Below are 25,366 nucleotides of genomic sequence, written 5' to 3'. Positions count from 1 at the left end.
TTGTTAGAGATCCGAATTTCATACCTGTACACCTGGCAAGTGTACTAGGAATCGCATAGTCATTATTTTACAAGCATTATTTCGTTTCTAACACTCACGTTGAACCTTCCTCATGGACCACAACCATGACGTGTTGGCTTAGGTGTGCCTATCACCCATATAGCTCTACCGGCGGTAGCAATGATAATCTTTCCTAGCAAGGTTACCCATACCTGCTAGATTGAAGAATAGGAGACAAATGAATAAGTCCGCTTGGTGTCTGTTCCTCAGTGAGGCGGCTGCAAAAGGCGACTGACCCCAGCGGGGTCACCATCACCCCAGGCTGGCCATGGAGTGATGGAGTCACGTAAAAAAACACTATTGAGGAAGGCTATGGGAAACCACCTTAATTATTTATCTCGAGAAATCGTGATGGGATTTATAAGATTTTTGTAAACCGCGGGATTCGGCCCAGTGGGATGAGGGTAAATATGCATGGTTTGTATAAAATGTAGCGGGAAAAGTTTCGGAAAAATAGAATTCTTTCAGTTATTGCTTCAATTCCTCAAAATTCTTCAAATTTCATCTCTTGAGCGTCGACACACTTTTGCCAAAGCGGCTTTTCCACGACTCGAAGACTCCCTGGTAGGAGGAGGATTCCGGAAGGCCCTTAAGGATTAGCTTCTTTGTTGGCATATAGGGTCCCATGATGATGGTGTCCTTTGAGGGAGGATTTCCCTTTTGGTAATAGGAATAATAGTCTTCTGGTGCCAAGTTATGACTTAAATGGGGTTGGGGAATCGTCGCGATGTTGTTGCAAAAGGTCTTCGCGAGCAGACACTCTGCTTTTGGTCGTCCGTCCAAACACCTTCGGGAGGACGAATCCAGAGAAGCAGATCTTTCGCATCGCCCAATTTTCCGTGATATTAATGCGCACTGTTATTCTTATCAATGTCAATACGACCTGCGATCATGCGAACACTTAACCGACGGTCTGAATTCAGCACTTCGCGCACACCTCAGGACAAAATTGTTACCGATGCTTGTTATGCGAACCTTGTATAATGAGAGAAAACTATTACATCTACATCTCCATCTACATAATACCCCGCAAGCCGCCGCAAGGGCGTGTGGCGGGGGGTGTTAGGTCACCAACCGTAAAAAAGAAAAATACCACATGCAAAAAAAAAACAACACGGAAAATTACACCCACAGCAGCGCACACACTCATGCAAAAAACCCCTTCATCCAACACTCATGCAAACACATATACCGCAAAACAACTAAAAAACTGCACCCCATGATGCAGCACGAAAGCCATCCTACAACACGGAAGCCAGGACACAACAAGCAAGAATGTGAAACATCACTACCACATGAAAATGCACCACAAAACACTCTACCCCCAAAGAGTCTGTAAAAGGCAGGGAATGCGACCCAACGTTGCAGGTAGCAGGAATTAGCCCCCGCGGAGAGGGACGAGGGATTGAAAGGGAAACTTAAAAACAGATGAACAGAACACGAAAGGAAAGCGAGCGAAGAAGTGCTTTGGATGCATGAGAGAAGATCGTGGAGATCAATTTGGCGAAGGCAGGACAGGCGTGTGGAGGGAATGACGAGATTGACAGTGGACTTTGAAAGACCGTTGTATTCAGAGGGGAGATGGTATGATAATGGCCTCCATTCATGCAGAAAGAAGAAATGGCAACTATGAAAATGTTAGGAGTCGAAGAATGCTCAATTTGAATTTTGTGTCTCAAGGGTGTATGATGGAGTTAAGAAATGTGTCCGTACTTAGTCCCCCGTGTGTCCATCAGAACCCGGTTTTGACCGAGAGACTACTGCTTACTGGACTCGCGCACGTACGCGGCCGACACCAGTTCCGATCCCAGTCACGACTCACTCGCCTCAATTCATTAAGAATCTCTTTTTCGATTGACTCTCCGACCTCTCGACGCTATTCTCGGAAATTCTGCGACTTCGTTGAGGAACCTCTTCGCCCTCCTTGCAAATTAATAACGGGAGGAGCCCTTTTTTGTGTTTCTCCCATCTCATCTCTTTCTTCTGAGCCTTGTTTTTCCTTACAAATAACTGGAATGAAACAAAGGCCATCTTTCATCTTGAGGAAATATTGAGAATATTCGAGTTCAGGAGAAAGTGGATTTCCGCCCTAGTCTACGGCTTGAGGGTAACATTACCTCACTATGTAAACTAGATCACTCATTTCATCGATAAAAGCCTAAACCAACAATCCTTTCATTAGAGGCTCCTTCTGATAATTATACGAAATGACGCTATGAGATGTAATTTTCTAGTGTTATGTGAATTCTATTATTCATTTTAGAGTAATTATAGAGAGGTTTAATATCCCATATTATTACGTTGGTAGCGAATAAAAAAAATTAAATCAAAGTTATATAAAGCGAATAATATATACTAATTTGACTTGGAATTTTTTAGGAGAGGTCAAAATGTAAACAATGGCATTGGCCGACAAGTAGAAATGCGTGTGTGTTTGTGAAATTGGCGAGCAGTGTTCCTTCCGAGGAAGCATTCGCAGAGTACCACTCTATTGATGCTGCTTAATCTTAAGGCGTCTTTCCAGGCGATGTTACTTCGAGGGATGACACGCGTCGACTTGCGCGGCCTTTTTGGGGAATGGCTCTCACCTTGCTGCCACGAGCCTTGCTTGGAACCGGAAGCGACCGAAAGATGGGACGCGCTTCAAATGCGGAGGAAATTGTGAATGCATGTTATGGGATCGTAATACCGAAATCACGCTTTCTCTGCAAAGATGCGTTACAAGGTTTTTTAAAATACTTTAAATTACTGGTCCCATTACTTTACTATCCCAAATGTACCATTATTCTACATTTATAATAAGTAATAGTCTTTAAGAACGTGTTCGCCAAATTGCGTACACACCTAATTGTAGTAATTCAGCAATCGACTCAATGACCTTATATTGAATGAATTTTTTCCCTGAGAAGGTTCGTCAATAGTCACAACTTATGATATGCTATTCGTTCCATTGCATTCATTTCGAAACGGGAGGACATTAAGGGAGGAGTCTCTCTAATATATGATTAGCGGCAGTACTTTTAAATGAGGGAAGAATCCGGGAGTAATATGAAACGTAGAAATGTGATTATCCCGACGAAAGGCGTGCGCCATTCCTCAATCCATCTTTCATCTGAGGTTGGCCCCGTGAATGTATGGGCATGACTTTAAACGTGACCCATGGGAAACAAGGAAGAGACGATTGACCGAGTGCCTGGTTTCATGTGCTTCTTTTCGTGCGAAAATGTTCGGCCGCTAAGAAAATGTTTCTGTAAATTACGGCAATTATCCATATAGCTATTAAAACTGGAAATATTATGCATTCACATTATTTGAGTGATATTGGTCCATTCACCCATCTTCATCTACAGAATAGTTAAAGAGAGGTGTTATTTTGCTCTAGTTAGACCTCGTTTGGAATATGCCGCAAGTATTTGGGATCCGTGGGAGAAAATTTGGCAAAAAGAATTAGATAAAGTCCAGAGAAAATCCGCTATATTCGTTAAAAATTGTTATGATGAGAACACAAGTGTGACGGGTCTCTTAGGGGATTTAGGCTGGGAACCACTTGAAGTACGGAGAGAACAAGCGAGGCTTAGACTTTTGGAAAGGTTCAGAACAAACGAGTTTAACTCTGACACTGAAGGAATTATAATGGCCCCACACTACTTAAGTAGATCAGACCACAAAGATAAAATAAGGGAGATAGATTCCAGGACAGATAGGTACAAATACTCATTCTTTCCCCGAACAACCAGAAATCATAATATTAAGAAACCGAAGTCACTCACTCTAGAAATATTAAAAACATTGAATATGAAGTCGGAACAAAGTTAAACACTGCAAAGCTGTTAGGAATACTTTCAGGTGCATGTGTATGTAAGATGTCGATTGAATGTTTGCATGTGTGTTGGGTGTAAGTGTTCTTGCATGAATGTATGCCATGTTTTTTTTTGTGGATGTATGATTTTGTGGTTATTGCATGCGGTTTTTTTTCTTTTTCTTTTCCAAATTACGGGTGGTGTCCTAACACCCCCCGCCACACGCCCTTGCGGCGGCTTGCGGGGTATTAAGTAGATGTAGATGAATACCCCGCAAGCCGCCGCAATAGCGTGTGGTGGGGGTGTTAGCCACTCGTAACTTAGAATAAAGTCACATGCAAAACCAAATCATGTCACCTCTACACAAATATTTGTTTATTCATGCGCTCGACAAACCTTAATCACGCGAAAGAAAGTACTTACATGCATTAATATTAAAAACAGGATTCGTACATTCAAATCATGCTGTAGAACTTCTACAAGTTCTCTTCTCTTCTTGTAAAAAGTTGGGAAGGAAGTCGACAAATGCGTATACACTACCAATTCTAATTATCTCCTACGCGAATGCTGTCATGTCTATTATGATCTCTAATGGCTGGAGGAAAAAACGGCATTTAAAATCTATCCTTTCTACAACCTATCTCGCTCATTTTACGTTTGTTATCTAATCTACCGAAAGAGCAGACTCGCCCAGAGTAGAATCCATTTCAGCTTTTGTATTGGTTGGGCTGAGGTCTTTCAAATAAAAGTATTGCATCACATAACGATGACCAATTTTCTCCATTTTCTCAAAATCACTGGAAATGTTCACTGCTGATGGCTGCCAAACGAATACTCAACAACGTGGCGTCTTCAAACTTGCAACATATGCTAATAAATTGCGTACTTTCTAATGCAGTGATATCTTTCAAACAAATACCGCCATCTCTAGGTCAGGCCGGGTCACACTTGGACTACCCTCGTACGTTTCACGTATGCACTCTCTCTATCTCTCGCACACATGTAATTACGGGACGTGTATTTGCTGTAGAAACAGACGGAATGGATGAGGGACGGCGCAGGGGGGTGTTTCTCCCACGGGCGGGGGTGCAGAGCACATAGATGGCGGATGGCGACAGCTAGAGGGTCCCAGGCGCCCATTGGGAGTGAATCATCCATCAGTTCTGACAATTCACGGATTACCCGAAGATCATTTCCCCGGAGAGATCGACGCTAACGACGCCCATGTGGAGGACGCGGGCGAGTTGGCGATGGCAAGGCAGCCGCTCCAAAGAGATTATGTTTTCTAGAGGGCGATGGAGGGAGGACTCGATTCAAGAAATCGCAAAGATAAGCAATTAAGGCGCTGAACCGGGGCTCTAAAATCAACTTGTTGTAATTCCACGGCTACGATTCTTCCCCTTTTTAGTTCCCCGCGAAGTTAAGAATTATTGTGTAGGATTATTACGTTTGCGGAATTCAACTGTATTTCTTATTGCATGGGAAAATGCTTTCAGTGCGTCGTGTAGTAATAATAGTACACATACGAGTCATTACAAAAGTAATTAAGGGGAAACGGGCGTATGTATGGTAGTGATGTAGTGATAATACGAGGCATATTCGTAAATTAAAATCCGTTAGGTCATAAAAATATTTAACCATCTTGAAATATTTTGATTGACAGTTTAAGTTCCCTAGAAACCCATTTCACTTTTCTCTATAACAGCCGCAACATTACTTCTAAGCACTTTTTGTAACTTTTCACAGACTTCTTTCGTCCCTCAGGATAGAAGTTCGCCGCCTGGGAATTGAACCAGTTGACAAGGGCGGTCTTGAATTCCTCGTCGTCTTCCAACCGTAGTCAACCAAAACACGGGAAGTCAAATGTAAGAAAAGAATACTCGCCCTACGTGTTAGGTCGGCACTGTAGCGTGGGTGTTCTACAAATTCCCAACAGAAATCTTCCGTTCTCCTGGGTGAAACACATACGTGGAATATGGGGACAAGCCAACAAAAAATTAGGATTTATTAGAAGTGTACTAGGTAAACGTGATGAAAAGGTCAAAGAGAAATGTTATCTTTCGCTGGTTAGAATCCTCATTTAGAATATGCTGCAAGAATATTATGGGATCCTCAATAAGTTGGATTGATTGCCGCATTGGATCGTGTGCAACGTATAGGAACTAGATTTGTTAAAAGTATGGCGTATCCAAAATATTAGAGCAGCTAGTCTGGGAATAACTCACGGAGCGACGGTAAAATTACAGATTAAATCTCTGGCAGAAATTAGAAGAACGTCTATTCAGCAGTGATGTTGAAATTGTATTATTTCTCCATCGTACTACGGTAGGAGAGATCATGACAGTAAAATTAGAGAGATAAATTGTAAAAGAGAGATTTAAGATTTCATTTTTTCCATGAATCATAAGGGATCAGAATAACATTATTCGACCGCAGTAGGGTCATATTCGGGTAAAAATGAGTCTGGTGTATATATGCCCCCTGCCACACACCATAGTGATGGTTTGCAGGGTACTGAAATGAAATAAAAATAATCTTCCACTTGAAATTAATCCTAATGCTTCCGCGACGTCTCTTTGATGAATTCATTCTTCTTCCGGGAATTTCCGTCGCGTAGTTGAGTTGATGGGCAACTGTTTCGCCCCCAGTCCTGGAGGCGTCTTCAGGTCGAAGTGAGTCTTCGGCCTGAACTCGACTACGCGACGGAAATTCCCGGAAGAAGAATGAATTAATCTTCCTCTTGGTTTGGGCAGCGGTGTGAGGTACACGGGTTTTCACGGAAGTGGACAATTCCTGTGTCTATTTGTGTTATTGTTTATTGAAAGAAACGATTAGGCATAACCTAAGCGGGTCATTCTATCTTTTTAATATATCTCTATTGTTAGCAACTTTGTTTGGTTCGGACGGAAAATTGGTAAAATGGGGCCGTTTGGACGAACAATTGAGGGGAAACGAACGGTCTGCAAGACTGTACCCATTCATTGAAGTTTGCGTACCACAGTAGTTACATACTCTTGTATACAATGTTGTAAAAACGAATTTGATTGAAAGAACTCGTGCTTAGTCGTGTCCGAGGTTTCCCTAAGCATTAAGTGTGATATCAATTTCAATATTTTCAAAAAACTACGTTTGCTGTGTACTTTTATTAAGATGTAAAACTAAAAAGTCACGATCACGATTTTATTAATAAATGAATAATACCTTATCCTTAATTAACGCCAAACTTAATAGACACATCCGCATATTCTATTAAATATAACTATGTCGAAGAGGTCAGCCAAAATCTTGGCATACACAGTTTATTTTTGTGTATTACGAGTAGATGTATTTGTATCATCCTGTTTTTTCACGACTCAATTTTAAACCACTTATTACCTTAATCAGGTGATATCTTCCCCTGGGGTTCTAGCGCACTCCTACCTATTCTATTCCGAAATCTTAAATAAGAAATAGACGGAGTGGGCATACCTTGAGGCACAATGGTTAAAAGCATAATAGAAGGAAAAATTGAAGGAAAGATCCCGCGAGGAAGGCCAAGAGACTTGTAGATCGCACAATTGAGAAGGACGTAAAACAGAGAAGGAATCAAGGATTGAGGACATTGGCATTAAATAGAGAGGAATGGAGGGTTGCAGTTCACCAATCCTAGGATTGAAATACTGATTATGACGATGATTGGCAAACAGCCGTGTTCCTGGAAACTGTTTTCATTCCTAAACGTAATCGTTGCATGTGACGAAATAAAACTGTTTTCAACCTTCCTTCATTCGAATGATGTGAAATATTTTTTAAATAGTCGAGCCGTAATTTATTGACAATAATCATCTCTCATAGAGGCACTAAAACGAAAGCTCGGATTTAATCATCCGATTAACTCCGAGCTTTCGTTTTAGTGCCTCTATGGATTTCTTGGCCGCGATTCCTCCCCTCCACATTTTTGTGAGAAACTTCGCCTTGGGCATCTGGATTTTCCCGCGGGAAGTGCGGAATCGTTCCACCAATCAGAGCAGAGGATTTCCGCTCGCGCTCCTGCGACGCGTCGTCGCCAAAATCCCGTCCTCTTGACCGACGGCACTAGCCTCTACTTGTGGGCATGAAAACGTGGGGAGAAGGTGAAATGGAAGAAGAAAAACGAAAAGAATAAGCGTGCTCTTCGAAAGGGAGAGGTCAGAGGTCAGAGGTCGAGGTGACAAGGCGAGAAGGTGGAGTCGAGACAGGCTCAGGTTGATAAACAAGGGAACCATGTCTCTCTCTATGACCTGCGGACGAATGCACAGGTCTGCTCCGAATGTGAGGAGGTTAGAATATAGAGCGGAGCGTCGTGACACGAGCATGATCCGTCAAGTTTTGACGGAAGTGCACGATCACTAGCGACACTGCGTTGCTAGTGGAAATTGTCCCAAACATAAACAGTCGGCGCCATCACTCTCTTCGGGAATCTCCTCGTCACTCGTAATGCGAAATGTCGCTCGCCAAGCTAGTTATTCTTGAGCACAGAATTTTTGCTCGTCATGCGAATTACTCGCTATCCTAGATGCTCGTTGAGCGAGGTCCACTGTATTGGGAAATTAAAATTAGTATTCCCACAGCCAATAAAATACTCATTTCAGTTGGAATCTTTTCGTTTTCATTCCTCACTCTGATCGTTCCCAATTTACAGATGTTATGAAAGATGCGGCTGATGTTTGCATGTAAGCAAAAATTATTTTATTTGCATGATTATCAATACGTTCGTTTTTTATATTTCATATGATACCAACATCTTTTCTCGTCGGTATTTACGCAAACCTGTTCATATATTCGTTTATCCCGCCATCTTTCACGGACATTCTAATATCATCAACCCTTTCATATACCATACCTACGTACTTCGCCATTTACCGCCACTACGCAATCATGCTTCCCATTCTAATTGTTAAATACCTTTTCCTTCATATGCCACGCAGTTTCCCTCAACACTTTGTTCCATCGCCGAATTATTGGAGGAGAGGGCATTTACAGGGTGCGTTCCAAAAGTAATGCAATTAAATTTCCCGCGCCGCTCCTGTTGGTCAGAGTAGGATCAAACTACTTGGAGTAGGAGGGGGTGGACGCTAAGCCTTGCCGCGAAATCGGTCTCAGTCCTCTCCAAGCTGTGGAAGCGGCAGAACGTCAGTCATTGCAAACCGTGTCACGGAAAAAATGGAATCGACGATCGAGCAACGTTACGCGATTTCTAAGTTCTTTAATGAACTTAAGAAATCTCTTGAGGAGACTAACAGAGTGATTCGTGAGGTTAACGGGGATTCCGCTCTGTCCTACACACAAGTATCGAGGTGGTTGAAGGCCTTTTTAGATGGGCCGGGAAGAGGTTCACGACGAACAGCGCTCTCTGGGCGGCCGTCAAACAGCAAAACCGACAACAGTGTGGCTCGTGTCCGACAAATGTTGGACTCTAACCGTCGATTGTGTAGCAAGATGGTAACCTATGAACTGAAATTGTCATCTGATGTTGTATTTCGCATTGTTACGGAAGATTTAGCAATGAGGAAAGCGTGCGCCAAGCTCGTGCCCAAGGCGTTTGCCATATCTACATCTACGTCTACTTAATACCCCGCAAGTCGCCGCAAGGGCGTGTGGCGGGGGGTGATAGGACATCACCCGTAATTTAGAAAAGAAACAAAAACCGCATGCAAGAACCACAAATTCATACATCCACAAAAAAACATGGCATACAATCATGCGAGAACACTTACACCCCACACACATGCAAACACTCAAACTACCAAGTGACATACACATGCACATGAAAGCATACCGAACATCTTTGCAATTTTCAATTTTGTTCCGACTTGTATATTCAATGTTTTCAATACTTTTAAAGTCACTTCGGTTTCCTAATATTATGATTTCTGATTGTTCGGGGAATTAATGAGTATTTGTATCTATCCGTACTGGGATCTATCTCCTTAAGCTTAAGATTCACTCAAACGATTTCTTTTAACTATAACAATTCTTAGCTTGTCATGTGATGTGAGGAGTACCGAACAATATGTTTCATTTCACCCGCAGTGCTTCTCAGGATCATCAATAAGTGCATGGAGAGCAGACTAATGGATTAATTAGGGGATGATCAGTTTGGGTTTAGGAAGGGGAGAGGCACGCGCAATGCCATTGCAGTGCTCAGATCACCAATAGAGAGGATATAGAGTAAAAATCAGGATGTATTTGTCTGTTTCAAAGAGTTCGAAATGGCATTAATAGAGTTAATTGGGAAAAACTAATGATATATTGCAGAAAAAAGGAATAGATTGGAGGGACATGAAACTGATCCGCAACCTGCACATGTCTCAGGTGGGACTGGGGGACGGTGAGTCCAGATGGGCAGTGTTTCTACATCTACATAATACCCCGTAAGCTGCCGCAAGGGCGTGTGGCGGGGCGTGTTAGGTCACCAACCGTAAAAAGGAACAATACCACATGCAAAACAACAACATGGAAAATTACACCCACAGCAGTGCACACACTCATGCAAAAATCCCTTCATCCAACACTCATGCAAACACATATAGCGCAAACCAATAAAATACTGCACCCACTAATGCAGCACGAAAGCCATCCTACAACACGCAAGCCAGGACACAACAAGCAAGAATGTGAAACACCAATACCACATGAACATACACCACAAAACACTCTACCCCCCGAGGAGACTGTGAAAGGCAGGAATGCGACCCAACGTTGCAGGTAGCAGGAATTTCCCCCCGCCACAACGCGCCACGAGTCCGCGAGTTCTCGGCCAAACACCAGGTGCCAACGCTGCCCCATTCCCCCTATAGCCCTGACGTCGCCCCAGCAGACTTCTTTTTGTTCCCTCGGATTAAGGTAGCCCTGAAAGGAACCCGTATTACGTCCAGAGAAGAGATCCAATCAGTCGTCACGAAGACCTTGCAAGAGGTCCCCGAAGGCGCATTCCAGGGCAGAGTCGCAGGCCTGTAGAGGCTCAAGGACAGTACTTGGAGAATTTTAAGTCTTTGTGCGAATCTGTTCCACGAATTACTTTAAAAAATAATGGAGTTACTTTTGGAACGCACCCTTGACATCTCCAACTTGTACTCCTGAATGTTTCATCTCTCAAATATTTATGAACGAAATATTTGACAGCAGTGGTGAACGTTTTAATGAACAAATTTGTGAAAGCTGATACATAAAAAAGCGGGTATCAGCAATTCGTATTCTTATCATTGCCTTCCGAGATCCACCTTGGCTGCAGTTCTAATGACGATTCCTATGGCCACGCCTTCGCAGCTGCTCCTCCCGCCCCTCTCTTCACTTGCTCTCCGCATATCCCTCTCTTGGTATTCATCCTCTTGGCGCCTTTCTTTCTGTGCCTTGTATGTTCCCGTCCAGCCAATCCATTGCGTATGTCTGGAGGAATCGCCCAATCCATACGGTTCCCTCCCTCTCTTCCCCACCGTGCCCAGCGCCCTCCCGTCCTCCCCCACCCTTCTCTTTGCTCCTCCATTTCTCGCTGCATCCATCTCCACTTGGCCCTCAGCATTCTCCACCAGCAACAAGAATTGAATGCTTCCATTTCTCTACAAATCTTACGTTTTCTATCAACCAAGTCCTGAAATCATTAATGTGAATAAGCAATAAAACCGGACCGATGGTACTCTTAGGGAACAGTCGTTGTCATTTGGACAGTATTAAATCCATCTATGGATTTGTATAAAAAGTACCTGGAGCAGGTTTTTCCCGACGTGACTGTACGTCGCAGCGCGCTCGCACTGTCGCAGGCTCGGTGGTAGTTGCTCTGACCTTCAACACGCGCAAAGCGCCAATCGCCTGCGAGCATTCTTGCAGGCTAGATCGCGATTTTAGTGGACCCCTGTTGAGTGACTCGGGGCAAGCGCAAAATGTAGATTACCTCTAAACAGCGGTATGTCATCAAATTTTGTGTTAAACTGGATCAATCGGTTGCAGAGACGTTGGGCATGATTGGCCAAGTGTTCAAGGACGAAAGCTTGTCCCAAAGTGCAGTTTTTAAGTGGCACAATCTCTTCAAAGATGGCCGAGAGAGTTATGTTAGTTTCTGTTTTCCTTGTTTTTACTATTTGTCGAAATTGGAAATTGACGAAATCGCGTGCAAACGAATCAGCATCAAGTTTTTTGATGAAGTGCGGTAAAAGTTATTCCAGAAATTACTGAAATGTCGACAGCTGTTTACGGTGATAATGCTCCGAAGAAAACATTCCGTCTTCAAGTGGATCGAGCGTTTTAAAGATGGCCGACAAGCCTCGTAAATCACAGTATTTACTTATGTGTGAATGATATACAGGTGTATAGTAAGTATAATTAAAGGCTGGGGGCCCGCGGCAGTTGGCTCAGCGCCTACAGAATATTTTCGAAGGAGTTTCTTTCTCAAGCAATTTTTGTATGAATCTGAGATGAAAGAATAAGACGTTCTTTACATGTTCTCTTAATGCCGCATTGAAAACCATCCATTAATATTCACAGTTCCGATAGAAATGGTCGAATTTCCTAGAACGCTGCAGCAGTTATCTAGGGGAAACATCGGTGTTGGCATTTTTAATGATATTTGCAGTGCGGCAGTGTATGCGGCAGTAAGATCGATTCCGATTGCTTTTGTTTTTCGAATTCCTCTACGCCAAAGTCATCTTCGGGTAATTAATTACGCAGGAAAGACTTCATTGATGTCTTGGTATGTTTGACGTGACGATTTGGGATAATTGAAAAATGAAGCGACATGATTCTTTCTTCTTTATCTTTCAGCATTGGCTCGACCCGGCGAAAACTGTCCTAAAACAAGTTAAAGGTAAGCATGAAATCTGAAGTCAACTTTAATTTACACTCCATTGTGATCGTAACTTCTCATTGATGTATAAATCTTTATCAGGAATTTGGATTTCCTCAGGCGGTATCCCTTTACCATATTTGGACGCCATTCATTATTTGTTCAAACCGTAAACCATGCTTGTTGCATTTTCCACAGAGGATTTCCTAAGGTCTAATTATCGTTTTATCCATTGTTTAGTTTTAATCACGGAGAGTCGAAAACTGATTCATCCCATCATTGTTGAGTAATTTGCTCCCAATAATGATTATGTTGTGAGTATGGATCAAATTTTTCGCCATTTAATTATATATTCCATTTAAATCGTATTTGTGGCTTTAATTAACATTGATCACTCGAGAGGCGTTAATTGGGAGCTTCACGAGGCCCAGCCGTCGATAGTCACGGCGTCCATCGGCGTTCAGGTCCTGCGGCCCGAACTGAACGCGATAGTATTTTTGAATGGATGTTTTACCTGGAATGCTGATGGAATGAATCTGGACCCCGGAAATTTTCATTTCCGCCACTTTTCTCGTACGTTTTAGAGGGACCCAGTCGCCTTATTGGCTCCTTAATTTTCGGCATCGCTTCCACCGCAGGTAAAAAAACCCCTTGTGAGGTCCTTCGCGAATAAGACGTCTTCCTTCCCTCCTGCGTACTAGCAGTATGTACTCGGGCAATCCATTGTTTTGTCTGTCGTGACTGACTCACATTCGTGCCTCTTGTCCCTCCCCCAATCCATCTCACCCAGAGATGGACCCGATCCTGTTCAGCTTCCGGGTCAAGTTCTACCCGCCCGACCCGTTCCGACTCAAGGAAGAGATCACGCGATACCAGGTGTACTTGCAGCTCAAGAGGGATCTGCTCCACGGCCGCCTTTACTGCACGCACAACGAAGCCTCGCTGCTCGGGGCCTACATCATCCAGTGTAAGTACACGGGCGTGCCACGGCACCCTGGAATCAAAGACGCCTCGTGCCAGAATCAACTTCAGTGTTTCATCTCGCATGCGCCCTGCTGTAGATTTAAGCTAAATATTGGGGCGGAATGGGTTATTTTAATTAATATCCTCTTGAGGTATCCATGACGGTCTGACGTTCACTGTGGCTACCCCGTGGGAGGTTGAAAATCAATGTTTTTTTGCTCGTGTACTGCGAGGATATGTCCGCGAATGAATATCATAATAAAAAGTTTCCCTGGAATGTTTACGTTTGCCTTCCGCCATCCATGAGTGAATTCACATCAATTCTTTCCATATGCAGTGAAATCCATAGTGAGGGAAAAGAGATTGGAATGGATTATTCCCGGATCAACTTTTTGAAATTTTGTTTTGAATAAAATCACATCATTAATTCAATTGTAAACCAGCAGCAGCAGGACAGAAGACGCAGGAGAAGAAGACAAAATTAGTTAGAATAGGAACGTGGAATGTTAGGACAATGATGAGGACAGGGAAATTGGAGAATGTTAAGCGAGAGATGGAAAGGGGAAATATAGATATTTTAGGTCTATGCGAGGTGAGATGGAAAGATAGCGGGGATTACTGGAGTGATAAGTATAGAATAATATACAGCGGTGGGGACGAGAGCCAACGAGGGGTTGCCATAGTATTAAATGAAGAGGTAGGAAGAAGCGTAGTCAACATAGAGCAGGTAACGGATAGAATACTACTAGTGGAGATAAAAGCAGAACCGACGAACTTAGTTATTATTCAGGTATACATGCCACCGAGCAACCATAAGGAAGAAGAGGTCGATAAGATATACGATCAGTTAGAGGACATGATCGCGTGTGTTCCAGCAGGGAAACATTTGATAGTGATGGGGGATATGAATGCGACGGTAGCCGAAGGAAGAGATGGTGATGAGGTGGGCGACTATGGTTTAGGCACGAGGAATGACCGCGGGGAGAAAGCAGTTGAGTTCTGCAGGAGACAGGGGTTAGTCATCACCAACACTTGGTTTAGACACCACAAAAGACGCAGGTATACATGGAAATGCCAGGTGACACAGGAAGATATCAGCTAGATTATATCCTGGTTAGACACAGGTTTAGGAATAGTGTGATAAATTCCCACAGCTTTCTGGGAGCGGATGCGGACTCAGACCACAATTTAGTTGTTATGAAATGTAGCGTACGTTTCAAAAAGATAAGGCAGGGGCGGCGAGTTAGAAAATGGAATGTAGAAGCATTAAATGGGTTGAAAAGGAAGGAATACAAACAGGCGGTAGAGAAAATAATGGAGGATGGTAAAGGGCTTATTACTATCGAAGAAGAATGGGAAATGATCAAAAAAGGGTTGTCTAAAGCCGCAAAAGACACTATTGGAACCGTTAACGCTAAAAGGACTAGGAAACCATGGATCACGGATGAGATGATTACAAAGATGGATGAGCGGCGAAAATGGAAGAATATAAATACAGAATTAGGCAAAATGAAGTACAAAGAATTGAACAATAAATTGAGGCGGGCAACAAATAAGGCAAAAGACGCATGGTGGAAGACGCAGTGCGAGGATATGGAAAGTCTCCAGAGGAAGGGCGAAATCGGTGCGCTGTACAGCAAAGTTAAATCGTTATCGGGAAGTAAGAAAGGAAGAGCTATGCTAATAGTTAGAGATAAGGCGGGTAAGGTAATAGTTGACGCAGGAAAGATCCAAGAGAGATGGAAGGAGTATATAGAAGAACTGTATAGTAAAGAACTCAGACCAACACAGTTAGACATTGAAAAAGAAAATGACGTAGAGGAAGACAGCTTAGGTCCAGGCATACTAGACAATGAGATAGAAAGGGCATTAAGGGAGATGAAACTAAATAAGGCCGTGGGGGTAGATAACATTCCCGTGGAACTTTTAAAATGCTTAGGAAAATGTGGGAGGAAGAGGCTATATGGGCTGATCCGTAGCATTTATGAGGAGGGAATCTGGCCGGAAGACTTTGTGAGAGCAGTTTTAGTTCCGATTCCGAAAAAGGTAAAGGCCACGTCATGTGAGGACTATAGGACAATTAGTTTGATATCCCACGCAGCTAAAGTTGTTCTCAGGATCATAAACAAACGGATAGAGAGTAGGGCAAATGATTACTTAGGGGATGATCAGTTTGGGTTTAGGAAGGGGAGAGGTACGCGTGATGCCATTGCAGTAATGAAATGATTAATCGAGAGGAATATAGAACACAACCAGGAGGTATTTGCCTGTTTCGTAGATTTCGAAAAAGCGTTTGATAGAGTGCATTGGGAAACACTAATGAGTATATTGCAGAAAATAGGAATAGATTGGAGGGAAAGGAGGCTAATCCGACCCCTGTACATGTCTCACACTACTCGGGCGAGGGTGGGGAACGGGGAGTCCGGATGGGCAGTGTTAGGAAGAGGTGTAAGCCAGGGTTGCCCATTATCACCGTTGCTTTTCAAAGTATATGTGGAGGATTGATTGAAGATGCATGGGAAGAACTGGAGATAGGAATGAAAGTGGGCGGGGAATTCGTAAAATCAGTTAGGTTTGATGATGACCAAGCTTTAGTTTGTCAGTCAGCCAAGGGGTTGCAAGCATTGCTTAGTGAATTGGAAATTCAGTGCCACAGGTATGGGATGAGAATCAATATTAATAAAACAAAGGTAATGCGATTTTCTAAAAAGAAAAAGGCTAAGCTAAACATTAAAATAGGATGGCAAAAACTGGAGCAGGTAGAACAGTTTACGTATCTCGGAAGTATTTTGGACCAACACGGTCAAAGTAGTAGGGACGTAAGGAGAAGAATTGCGCTAGGCAAAGAGGCTTTCACAAGGAGGAGGGAGTTGATGAGAGGGACGTTGAGTGAGGATGTTAAGAAAAGACTCGTAAAAACTTTGATATCGAGCGTAGCTATGTACGGCGCGGAAACGTGGTCATTGAAGCAGGAGGATAGACTTAGATTGGAGGCTTTTGAAATGTGGGTGTGGAGAAGAATGGAGAAGGTGAAATGGACAGAGAAGAAAACAAATGAGGAAGTACTTGGTATGGTCGGAGAAAAGAGGGGTTTTTGGGAGAAATCTAATGGAGGCAGGAAAAGTGGGTGAAGGGGGTTTTGACCGGCAGCGGGATGTTGAAGACTGTGATAGAGGGTAGAATGTTGGGCAAAAGAGGAAAGGGAAGGAACAGGATAGGGATGTTGGACGGGATGAAGGGAGGAAGAAAGTACTCAGAGATGAAGAGGGACCTGGTGTAGAGTAGAATTTAGGGTTGTGTTTTGTTAGTAGTCACAAAATATTTGTTTGGTAGTTGTGTCCATCGAAAAACCTACCTTAACCGGTAGATAACCTTAAAAAAAAAAAAATTCAATTGTAATGAATTTCACGTAACCGCATATATATATATATATATATATATATATATATATATATATATATATATATATATATATGCGCATTAACATTTTCCATTTCCCCGCGGAAATTCCGGGCAATAACCAAAGCCCCACCGGAGTAGTCCCAAGGTCCCATTTGTGGGGTAAGACTGAGTGACTGGTAATCGTAAGTAATGGTATCTTAAATTCTTCTTGCATCCTGAAGCATCAATTATTGGCGGATGGATAGAAAAATGGAAATCTTTCGTTATCGCTCCGATAAATGTTTAAAAAAACATCCCGTCAGGTTTTATTTCGTATATGATCGATTAAGTCACCATAAACGATTTTATATAATGTTTTCTGTCTTGATAAAATTCCATTGCGAGGAATTCCCATTTAAACATGTACTATTCAAATTCGGTACTAAAATCTATTCTTCATTCGAACTCCCCGGATTCGTTGTATTCAAAACCTTTTTTTCGTTTCCTTTTCGCCATTAACTGCATTTACCATTTCCTAAAATATTCCGTGTTTCGAATGCAACAAATCCGGGGAGTTCGAATGCAGAATAGATTTTAGTATCAAATTTGAATAGTACGTGTATGAATAATAATATTCTGAAAAACCTTCCAAATTCTCTCATTAACTTCCTTCCCACTATTTCAACCAACTCCACTTAATGGCTTATTTCCCAAAACCCTGGAAAATAGCCAAAGTAATTCTACTTCCCAAACCCCTAAAGCCGAAATGTCTTGCCTCCTTCCACAGACCTATCAGTCTCCTCTCTACCCTCGGTGAGCTATTTGAATCCGCCATTCATGACTGCCTTGCCTCCATTCTCCTAACACACCCCCTTATCCGGCCGGACCGGACAGGATTCAGACAAAAGACCTCCACCACCCATCAAATCATTAGGCTAGCCGAACTGATCACATCTGGTTTCAACGCAAAACACATCACCCACGCTGTGTTTCTGGACATCGAAGCAGCGTTTGGCCGGTTTCGGACAATAGGCCTCATTCACAAACTACAACAGTTACCCATCCCTTACCAAAATTATTCAATCCTTCTCCCATGACAGATCATTTTTCGTATCCATCAACTCCGTTTCCTCTGATCTCAAACCCATTACCTCCGGCATGCCACAAGGTGCCATCGTTTCGCCAACTCTTTTCGACCTATTCATTAACGACATCCCTTCGATCCCCGGTACCCATTTGCTTCTGTACATAGACGACATAATCGCCCAAGGAGCAAACCTCGATAAGACGGTCCCTTACGGCACCACCCCCATCAAAATATCCAGCAATGCCAAATTCCCAGGGGTGATCTTTGACAAAAGACTGACTTGGGCAACTCATATAAACACAGTCACTGCAACCGCCTAGGCGGCAGCACATTCGCTACATCCTTTACTAAAACCCAGATCTCCGCTATCCATTGCAACAAAATTATTACTCTATAAGAGTGTGATCCGCCCCCTCATCTCATATGCATCCCCAGCTTGGCTTCATGCAGCTAAAACCCATCTTCAGAAGATTCAGACCACGGAAAATAAAATTATTCGTAAATTATTAGGCGCACCATGGTTCGTTAGAAATGAAAATATCTGGACAGATCTCAACATAAAACCAATCCTACAGGCACTTAAAGAATTAACACGAATATTCGCTGACACACTGCCATGTACTGGATGATAAGGAGAACCTCCCTGTATGAACCTGCATGTACCTCTCATTGCTAATCTATGGGAATATGATTATAGCTTACCCAGCGTCCATAAAATACCTAAAATCGCCCTTCACATACCCCCACACTCTAAAATATCCTTACTATGATAAACCTGTAAATCACACAAAAAAATAAAAAATACCTGAAACCAGACAAGATTGAAACAATTCGTAGATACTCGATGGGTTGGGAACGACTTCTGCTAGATTTCAAAGATAAAAGGTGGTTCGGTTCGTTCGATTCGCACCGAGTAGTTTGCAGCAGAGAAGAATTGAATCAATTATGTATAGGTTTGCTTAGAATTTTAGGAAGTAATGCAGTTAATATGGACTTTGTGACTAAAATTTTTCATATTGAAAGGTTAAAGGGTCGATTCTTTGGATAAGTTGGAAATTTTGAAATGCGTCCGTTGCAAGGATGAACTAGCCAACGAAATTTTGTATCCTTCCCACTCCCCACTCCTAGACCTACCTACCACTCTTCCAAGTCAACGATTGACACCGAAAGATGTAATTCTCTTTTCTTCCCGGCTACATCGTAACCTTTTTCACCCCTCCAACCTCCCTCCATCTCTCACCAACCCCCTCCCTCAATCAGAAGGTATATATACCAAGTTTGCTTCAATGAGGACCACCTGATGATGACGTTCAACGTCGAAACCTGGGTCTTGTTTTTAAATGAAGTGTGTGGAATCGCAAAGTCAATTATTTCATTTCAATATGTTTTGCGAATTCCAAACAGTTACGCTGGAGGAAACAAAAAATAGGTGGTTTCAGCTGGGGTTATGTAAGGAGATCTTAAAAATGAAGGGAGAGAACTGCCTAGGAAATGGCAGAAAGCCTCTTAAAAGAAAGTGCTAAGGAAAGCGCCTTAAATCACGGGGAAGATTAATGCAGGATGATAAGGAGAACGAGTCAACATGCGTCGTGGGGGCACGATGGAATGAGGAGAGGAGTGGAGGGGGCCTTCTTAGGAATAGTGAGAAGAAGCGATTGGCCGGAGGAAAGAAACAGAGCTAAGAATGAGCTAAATGAAAGGGTGAATGGGAATAAGGTTAAACAGCATCTCTAAGAGATAAGACGCGGAAGTTTCTGATGGAAGCGAAAGACGGTCAAAGGAAGTGGTGAGAACATGAATAGGACCTTTATGTCAAATAGCCCGGAAGCTCAGGTGTAGTCAGGGAATCGGACATTGCCGGGAAGAACTTATGTTCATGAATGTCTGCGGGGTGGGAAAAGGGCTCCGTGAATTGAAAGCGGGGAAGAAGAAGAAATATGGAGGAGATAATATTCTCGTTATGTCACTCAAAGTTTTCGGGGAAAATAGAAAGAAATGTTTTTCCACCGCGACATGTAAAGACCGGAGTCTGGCCGTAAGGCTTCTACCTTGATGTAGATAATTATAATAAAGAGTACAGTCTAGAATAAGACTACTATGTAGCTTTCAGCTAAATTACGATAACGCAGGGAAAATGAAAGTTTTGGCGAACACTAAAGAGCGCGTTTATTATGAATTTTTTTTCATAAGTGAGCAGTATGCTCAATATAATTTAAATTATAATAACCATGAGCTATTTTTTCGATAACAGCGGTTCTGCCAAAGGTTACTTAGCACTTTGAAAGCTCAGTATTAGTTTGAAAACACGAAATAGCTGGGTTAAAATGAAATGTTAGATATTTTTATTAGTTTTGTGATATTCATCGAATGTCATCTATCTAAATCTACATAATACCCCGCAAGACGCCCTGAGGACGTGTGGCGGGGGGTGATAGGTCGCCACCCACCCGTAAAATAGAATAAAACCACAAGCAAAATCAAATCATGTTCCCTCTGCACAAATATTAGTTGTATCATGCACTCGATAATTTTTAATTACACGGATGAAAAGAATTTACATCCAACAATATTCATTTACAGGATATGTATATTCAAACCATGCTGTAGAACTGTTGAAAAGATGCGTCTATTAAATAAAAAGAATAACATTCTGTAGGAAATATGCAGGATATCGGCAAAAAATATAGACTGCCAATTCTAATTACCTACTACGTAGTTGCTGTCATATCTACTTTAATCTCTAATGGTTCGAGGAAAATACGTCATTTCAAATTATCCGCTCTACAATAAATCTCCCTGATTTTGCGTAGGTGATCTCATCTACCATTACAAGTGGGGGCCTATAATACGTCTTTAACATCCTCAAATAACTGACCATTTTTATGGTCACTTACCCGAGGATTCTGATGAACTCATGACTGGGTTTAAAATAATTTTCAAACTTTCTTACTAGTATCGAAAACGCCAATTTTTTATTGTGATAGAATTGAATATCGATACGTGAATTCTATCTAACAAATTCATACCCCTGCAATCAGCACATAGAGACTATTCTTTTTATTTCGCCGATGAAGAAATGCATTCCTACTTTCTCATATTTCTCCCATTTGGACGCGTCATATTCAATACGCTGTCTTCTTCTCTTGCACCATTTTGTATATTATTGCGGCCACATCCTGACCTTGGATCACATATTGTCCCATTGTTCATTTATCATAATATTATTCTTGGTACTTTGACACCTTTAAATGTGAGAAACGGCGGTTCTAATGATCCAATTTTGTGTTCTTCTCTCATCGTTCTCGTATATTATTTAGTGACATTAAATGATGACGTTTGTGCCAACCTTTTATCCATCATCGCAACCCACAAGAGTATTAAATAAAAGTCCTTGGTGAACATTCATCTTTTGATTTGTGGTCATGGCCTTCATTGATCGCATTGAATAGTCGACTGATTGCAATGGAAATAGCTGAGACTCTACCTTTCCGGTCATGTGGGAGGCGCTGATACCTCGGCATGGAACAAATTGAGCGCACGAGTCACCTCTTAATTCCACCTAACCATGTGATAGACGCAGCGGCCCTTGACCTCTTCCCTTTTGCCTTGGCTCTTGACCTAAGTACCAACCATTGGCATTGCCGAGAGGTTTCCTTAATCCACATCTTTAAATTTTTGGTATACACATACATGTAACAAACAGATCACATAGAAAATAATTCAATTTGTCACAAATCTTACATTGCAAAAATAGCCATTGCATCATGTTAGTATACTTCTTCAGTACCGTAACGATTACCGATGTTACGATGACAAATAGCCTGCGTCCTCTCCTCCTTTTATCCAAACTCTTCGCTTCTTCAGAAGCCTCCTAATGGCTTCTCGCCACTCCGTCAGGTTCTCATCTTAGCCGCTGCTCGTCTTCTCTCATTTCCAGGGTCCTTCCTCGTTTTCCTTCGTCCCAGGAATCCCTAACATGTCTCCCTTACCCCGAACCCCTTTTCGTATCCTGCGGTTCTGCAATTAGCCACCCACAATAAGATGAATACAATATCTGTCCCAAAATCAGTAGGACTGAGTCGATTAAAGAAAATTTACTGCCAGAATCGATACATTCACTCAAAAGTCTTCGAAGCAGCCCCCTAGTACGTCGAAACACCACTGACAGCAGGTTTTCCACGCCTCGTACGGCCCCTAGAAGACGGCATCCGGAATGCTGCCAAGCTCCCTCGTCACGGCCTGTTGTAACGCTTCCGCCAAGTTGTGGTGACGACCTTTCAGCGCGGATTTTAGGCCGGGGAAGAGGATGAAGCATTGTGGGGCAATACCAGGGCTGTTGGGAGAATGAGGCATGGTCGAGAAGCTCTTGGCGGATCCGCGTGCGAGTTTCCTTTTGTTCGTCCGAGAGCACTTGTCGCACCAACTTCGCACACACCTTTCTCATGCTCATGTTTTCGATCGCAAGTCGATGTACATCACTTTTGTGGATGCCAAGTTCATCAGTAACTATGCGGATACTTCATCCGCGATCCCTGTCCAGCAAAGACTTCACTTTTGCAAGACTTTCGACACTTTATGAGGTCGAAGGGCGTCCTGAACGTTCGGCGTCCTCAACATCTTCTCTACCCTCACGAAATTACTTGAGTCATTCAAAAACACCCGATCTATCTATGGCGTAATCACCACAAGCTGCCATTAATGTGGTGCGGATCTAAACTCCGTGGTTGTCTCTAATGTACGTTTATTTTCCGAATATATAGTGATTTACAGACATCTCTGTTAGAATTAAACTTTAAAAAGTGCGTAGTGATGAATTTTTGGAAAAAGAGCGACTCCCTCCCGGACTCCTACTACATCAGGAATTCCGAAATAGAAAGTGTGAACCTGATTAAACACGTAGGCGTTAACCTCACTCACGACCTCTCGTGGGTGGAACACATTTACAATATGCTGTTAGTATTAGGGATCCTCATGAAGTTGGATTGATTGCCGAAATATATGTCCTACCGGAGCTATATTCGTAAAACACAGTAGCGTATCAAAACTATTAAAGGAGCTAGTTTGGGAATCACTCACGGAGTGAAGGTTAAATTGCAGATTGAATCTCTTGCATAATTTGGAAGGTCTGTTTACCTATGATGTTTAAAATGTATTATTAGCCCCATCGTAGTACAGTAGGAGAAATTATCTAAATGAAATTAGAGAGATTAAGTGTAGAACAGATAGATTGAAGATGTAATTTTTCTCACGAACGATAATGGATAAGAATAACTTAATTCCACTTTGCTAGGGGGCGGGATAATATTTTGCGTCAAAAGTAGTCTGGTGTGTCATCACCCCCTGCCATACACCCTAGCGGGAGCTGCTCGGCTACCATGTGTATGCCTTTGGCGAAAACGATTAATTAATTAAATCTCTAACGGCTCTACTTCCTTATATTTTTCTGTAAATCATTTTACTTGTCTGTGATTGGGCAGCGTAGCAATTTCATTAATTGTCAGCCGACATCTACCAACTTCGTTGGGCCGACAATGGCGGCGCAATGGCGCAATGTTGATCGAGCACTGTAATCAGTGGCTCGCTCAACATTGGCGCAGGAGCAGGGCGGGCAGCGCCCCTTGACTCTCTCTCCCTCCCTCCCTTTTCGCTTCCAGCCGAGTTGGGGGACTTCGACCCGGATGAGCACACCGAGGGCTACGTCAGCGAGCACAAACTCCTGCTCAAGCAGACGCCGAAGATCGAGGAAAAGATCGTGGAGATCCACCAGATGCAGCTCAAGGGCCAACCACCGTCCGCCATGGAGACGGCCTTCCTCAAGAAGGCCTACACCCTGGACACCTACGGCGTCGATCCGCACCCAGTCAAGGTCCGGAGGACGCCACCTCCCCCTCCCCTCTCTCCCCCGCCACTCTCCCACGGGTGGATACATATCAGGGGGGTGGAGGCGCCAGGGTGGAGTCACTCCCCACCAGGAGGATAGAGGCGCCACAGTTCTACGCGAATTGAAAAAAATGTCCTATATTCCACCCCTGATTTATATAAATAATATCGTTTTTGCACTCCTTTTGAAATTTTTAAGTGATTTTATGAAATAAGTTCCATGGCTTGCCTGGAGGCTTAAGTTGATTGGGGTTTGCATATTTTTTATGGACAGTAAGTGTGACACTGTGCTATTTACAACTATTTACATGAAATATTAAAGATTTCAAAGGTAAAAATAGTTCCTGGGAATTAACAAAAAAACACATTTATGCTTAAATGGTAAAAATTTAACATTTAGTTTAGCTCAAGAGTTTTTATAGCTAAATATTAATGAGAACGGTAGATCTCATTTCTCATTAAATTATCCAATAATTCACTATAATTTGAACTTTTAAGTACAGTTAATATATTTATCTTGAAAATAAATAACTTTGCTACAAGTTTGAATGTTTTTCTTCTTTGAAACAGTTAAAATACCATTTTTCTCTTTACTTGTAACAAATAGTTTCTACCAACATTTCTTATGCTCTTTTGATTGATATCCTTAGCCTATTAACTTCCTAAATGTCACCATTTGATTGGTTGTTGCTGTGATTGTGCACATGTTAGTAAGTAATTGATTTTATGTCAAAAAATGGTAAAATATTTCTCCGCAATGATTTAAATATGTTGAATGTTTTGCTTCAGAGTTGAGCTTTACAGAAGCCCCGTGGCCCCCCTCCTCGATCAGCTCTGCATTAACATGCAGAAAATCCCTCTTGCCCTTGCAGGATCATAAAGGGAACCAGCTGTATCTCGGTATCAACCACTGTGGTATCTTAACATTCCAAGGCAGCCGGAAGACACACCACTTCAGGTGGAATGAAGTCCAGAAAATTAATTACGAAGGGAAGATGTTCATTATTCATCTAACTTTTAACGAGGTTGGTCTGCTCCTTGAATGTACTTCAGATGTGTGTGTGAGTTGGTTTGTTTGAGTCATCAAATGTTTAATCAATTGAAACAGTGATATTTTTTAATGTCAAAATGAAATTTTATCTAACCCAAAAGTGTTTGAAAGAAATTCAAGGGTTCAGTTCAAACCTTTTCTGTTTGCATCGTGATAATATAGATGGTATATTAATATAATTGCTGTTGAATTATATTTTATTGCATTTTAGTTTTTAATACAATGAAATTAATTATATTTTCTGTGGGTTTTTTTCATTCTGCATGCTTGCATCACAGGATCCGAGAACTAAGGTGAGGAGCTTTTTCCAATTCGGTGAATCATGTTTTAAATATTATTCATTTCAT

At 42.3% G+C, this 25,366-nt stretch overlaps 1 protein-coding gene across 1 annotated transcript in view; it reads left to right on the top strand.

Annotated features, from left to right (window-relative positions):
- Frmd5 (FERM domain containing) overlaps window positions 1–25,366 on the top strand; it is a 666,333-nt gene that overhangs the window by 609,325 nt on the left and 31,642 nt on the right. Inside the window, exons 3-7 of the mRNA XM_071586731.1 lie at window positions 12,636–12,678; window positions 13,448–13,624; window positions 23,743–23,954; window positions 24,841–24,993; window positions 25,298–25,312. Of these exons, the coding sequence (XP_071442832.1) occupies window positions 12,636–12,678; window positions 13,448–13,624; window positions 23,743–23,954; window positions 24,841–24,993; window positions 25,298–25,312 (600 nt within the window). The remainder of the gene's footprint in view (window positions 1–12,635; window positions 12,679–13,447; window positions 13,625–23,742; window positions 23,955–24,840; window positions 24,994–25,297; window positions 25,313–25,366) is intronic.

The sequence above is a fragment of the Hetaerina americana genome, unplaced genomic scaffold, assembly GCF_022747635.1.
Source record: "Hetaerina americana unplaced genomic scaffold, ioHetAmer1.1.p SCAF_25, whole genome shotgun sequence".
In the NCBI taxonomy this organism is placed as follows: domain Eukaryota; kingdom Metazoa; phylum Arthropoda; class Insecta; order Odonata; family Calopterygidae; genus Hetaerina; species Hetaerina americana.
This window is presented reverse-complemented; position numbering and strand designations above follow the sequence as displayed.